The 3232-nt window shown below is 49.5% G+C and overlaps 1 protein-coding gene across 1 annotated transcript in view; it reads right to left on the bottom strand.

The window, feature by feature from the left end:
* The window catches only part of GLCCI1 (glucocorticoid induced 1), a 102356-nt gene extending 101563 nt beyond the window's left edge, over nucleotides 1-793 (bottom strand). The window contains exon 1 of the mRNA XM_046669424.1: nucleotides 1-793. Within this exon, the coding sequence (XP_046525380.1) occupies nucleotides 1-289 (289 nt within the window). The 5' untranslated portion in view covers nucleotides 290-793.
* Nucleotides 794-3232: the final 2439 nt, after the last annotated feature.

Here is a 3232-nt window from a genome sequence, read left to right as displayed (position 1 = left end):
CGCCGGGCCCCGGGAGGCTGCCCAGCGAGGCGGCGGCGGCGGCGGCCGGCGGGCGCGTGGGACTGTGCTGGCTGCCCCGCAGGAGCTGGTAGGGCACCGTGGCGCGGATGGGCTGCAGCAGCCGGCCGGCTCCCGCAGCCGGGGCGCAGCCCACGCCGCCGCCGCCCGCACCGTTCCCGCTCCCGGCGGCGGGGGCGGCGGGCGGGGAGCCCGCGGCGCTGCGCCGCATCCTCTGCGGCGGGGGATGAGGGGTCTGAGAGGAACTGGAGGAGGAGGAGGCAGTGGACATGGTGGCTCCGCGGGCCCTGGACGCCGCCGGCCGACACGGAGGCGCGGAGCGGGAGGCGCGCGAGCGTGTGGGAGCCGGCGCGATAGTGCGTGCGAGTGTGTAAGGGGGAGGGGCGGGGGTATCGGGGAGGGGGAGGAGTCTCTCGGCTCCCCCTTCCCAACGCGCACCCCCGCCGCCTCGGCGAGGGGGGAGGGGAAGGCTGCGAAAACAAACGTCCAACGGCCCCAACCGCCCGGCCGGGCTCGGGGTGGCGGTCACGGCCCGGGCCGCGAGGAGCCCGGAGCCGCCGCCGCCGCCCCGGGCATCGCGCTGACAGGGGAGCGGGGCAACCGGCCGAATCAAGCAGCCCTGGAGGCCGCTTGCAGCCTAGCGGGGCTGCACGCGCGGGAGAGCCGGGCAGCTGCAGGGAGGGCCGGGACCCCTGCTTCTGTGGACCAGGGTACAGGGAGAGGGCCTCGAGGGGTCTAGGTCTCCGCGGAGCCCCCACCACCGCAAACGCCGCCGCTGCCGCCGCCTCTGTCCACTCGTCACTCCAAATGGCAACTAATCCCCCCATCCGCACCCCGCCCCTGGGACCCGGCAGCTGCCGCCCATTGGCTCCGCGGCTCTCCAGCAGAACTCTAATGATTGGTTTCGGAATAGGAGTGAGAGGAGCATCTGCCAATGAAAGTGGCGCGTCCTACTTTGGGGGCGGGGCGTCGAAGAGTGAGGGGGGTGCTGTGCGCTCACGGAGGGGCGTGAGAGTTGACAGCCTTTGAGGTGAGAGCGAGACTTTGATTGGGCTGCCCTAGGGAAGTGGGTCCATGTGCGTCCTGCGCGTGCCCTGATATCCACAGACACATGCATGCCCCGGTAAGCAGGTGGCGAGGTCTCCACCCTCCTGAGCGGATTGTACAAGTTGAGACAGAGGACACTTAATGCAAACTTTACTTTGCAAGTACACCTGTTCTGGTGGGATGTTTTGGAATTGAAGCAGAGGAATCCATCCCTTCCACTCTAATTTTAGTAAGTTTTCATGGCTAGTAGACCGATCAAAAGAACTTCAGGTCATCAGAAACAATATCTGGAAGCTGGATTGAACAATGGGCAGATACCGTTACAGCCTATCCTGACATTTGTAGTTATGTGGTGAGAAGAGAGATTCAAATCTTCCGTTCCAAGACAATAACTCTGATTGCAGGGGTCAACGGAGAATTGGTACATCGTTACACCATCAGTTAAATATATTAATGGAGGGCATCCTATTGCCTTTCCCCAGAAGCAGATGGCCTCTTGGGAGAAATAAATATCAGACTTACTGTAACAGTCCACTGTGGTAAATTTAGTTTTTATTCTGCAATGAAACTGAAGAGACACAAAAATTTCATATGACTATCCAAAACCTACGTTTACCCCACAGTAAACCAAGGTTTTAAATCTTACGCAGGAACAATTAATTTAAGGGTCTACATCAGATACCCTTCATTAATTTCCATGAGATAAAAAAAGAGAAGTGGGATGTCAGATTGGTTTACTCTTGGTGTCTGCCCACACTGACAAGCTTCCTCTGATTTCAGGCATTATATGCAGGGGTCAGTTTCACTTAGAGAAGCCATCTCTCTGCTTCCATGTGCCCTCAGACCAGAAAGTATACTAGGTTCTGTAAAAAGTGGATGAAACCCAATAAAAATAGAAGAACTGCATCCAGTACTTATCCCATTAAGACTAGTGATAGTTTCTCACTTTATCACACAGTAGAATAATAGCTAACATTTATTGAACATTTGCCATGTGCCAGCCACTCTTCTAAGAACGTTTCATGTGTTAACTCATTCAGTCCTCCTATTATCCACAAGGTAGATACTGTTATTAGCCCTTCTGTGTTCTCAGCTGAGGCACAAAAAACCTAATGTCTTGCCTGAGATTACTCAGCTAACAAATGGGGAGCTAAGAATCTAACCCAGCCGGACTATTTGAGCCTGTGAATAAGCCCTCTGCTCTAGCACATAACAGCTTAAAGCTGTGGACTACATGACTGGTAGAGTATTTACAACAGTCCACAAATCTCATCTGTGAGATACGTTCCCATTAGTTCAAAAGAAATTTTACAATGAAGACAGCCCACTATATATATGGATACTGTTTTTGCTTTCCAGAATAACATAGATTTTAATTATAAATGGAGTAAAAACTTTACTCTTTGAAATTTGATATAATTGGCCTATTGTGTTACTTTTCCCATCTAAAAGATTCGTCATTAATTAGGAAATTACATTCTTTCATGAGGAAAAAGAATGATAAATGGCTTCTTTTCAATGACTTTCAGAATTTCAAGAACCAAAAATTTGACAGATTAAATATGTACATTTAAAAATATTATGGTAAATTTCTAATCTTGTTGATTTAATCACAGCATGGATTCATTATACAAATTTTATCTCTGGCCACAAGTATGGAACAACCTCAACACGTTAGGTTACAATAATTCTAAATTTATACCAAGCCACAGTCATAATGATCAATACTTGATTTGGCTCTAAAACAACACACCTAGCCATATCTTAAAGGCTTTATGAGTTTGTTCAAATCTACCATCACCAACTTAAATCAGACATCTAAAGCAAATCTAAATGACCCACACAGAGAACTAGTATGATCTTAAAATACTATTTTCAGTTACTGATAAGTCGTCATGATCTATTTGGGCTTTCAATGACCTTCTCTTTGCTAGAGAAATCTTGGTCATGTCTTAAACCTTTATTCTCATGAAGTGATTTTGTGTATAAGGAATTCAGTCTCCAAACAAATCAAAGCTGGACTAAAATAAACTAAACGCAGTGTCTGATTTCAAATGTCCATTTGTTGAGTTCTTAATAATATTTTATTCTTATTGAGGATGGGAGTGGGCTTCAAAGGTGTAATAGAAGACTTAGGAAAATGTTCTCCTTAGTGAACGGGAAACCC

This window comes from Equus quagga, chromosome 8, assembly GCF_021613505.1.
Source record: "Equus quagga isolate Etosha38 chromosome 8, UCLA_HA_Equagga_1.0, whole genome shotgun sequence".
NCBI classification, from domain to species: domain Eukaryota; kingdom Metazoa; phylum Chordata; class Mammalia; order Perissodactyla; family Equidae; genus Equus; species Equus quagga.
This window is presented reverse-complemented; position numbering and strand designations above follow the sequence as displayed.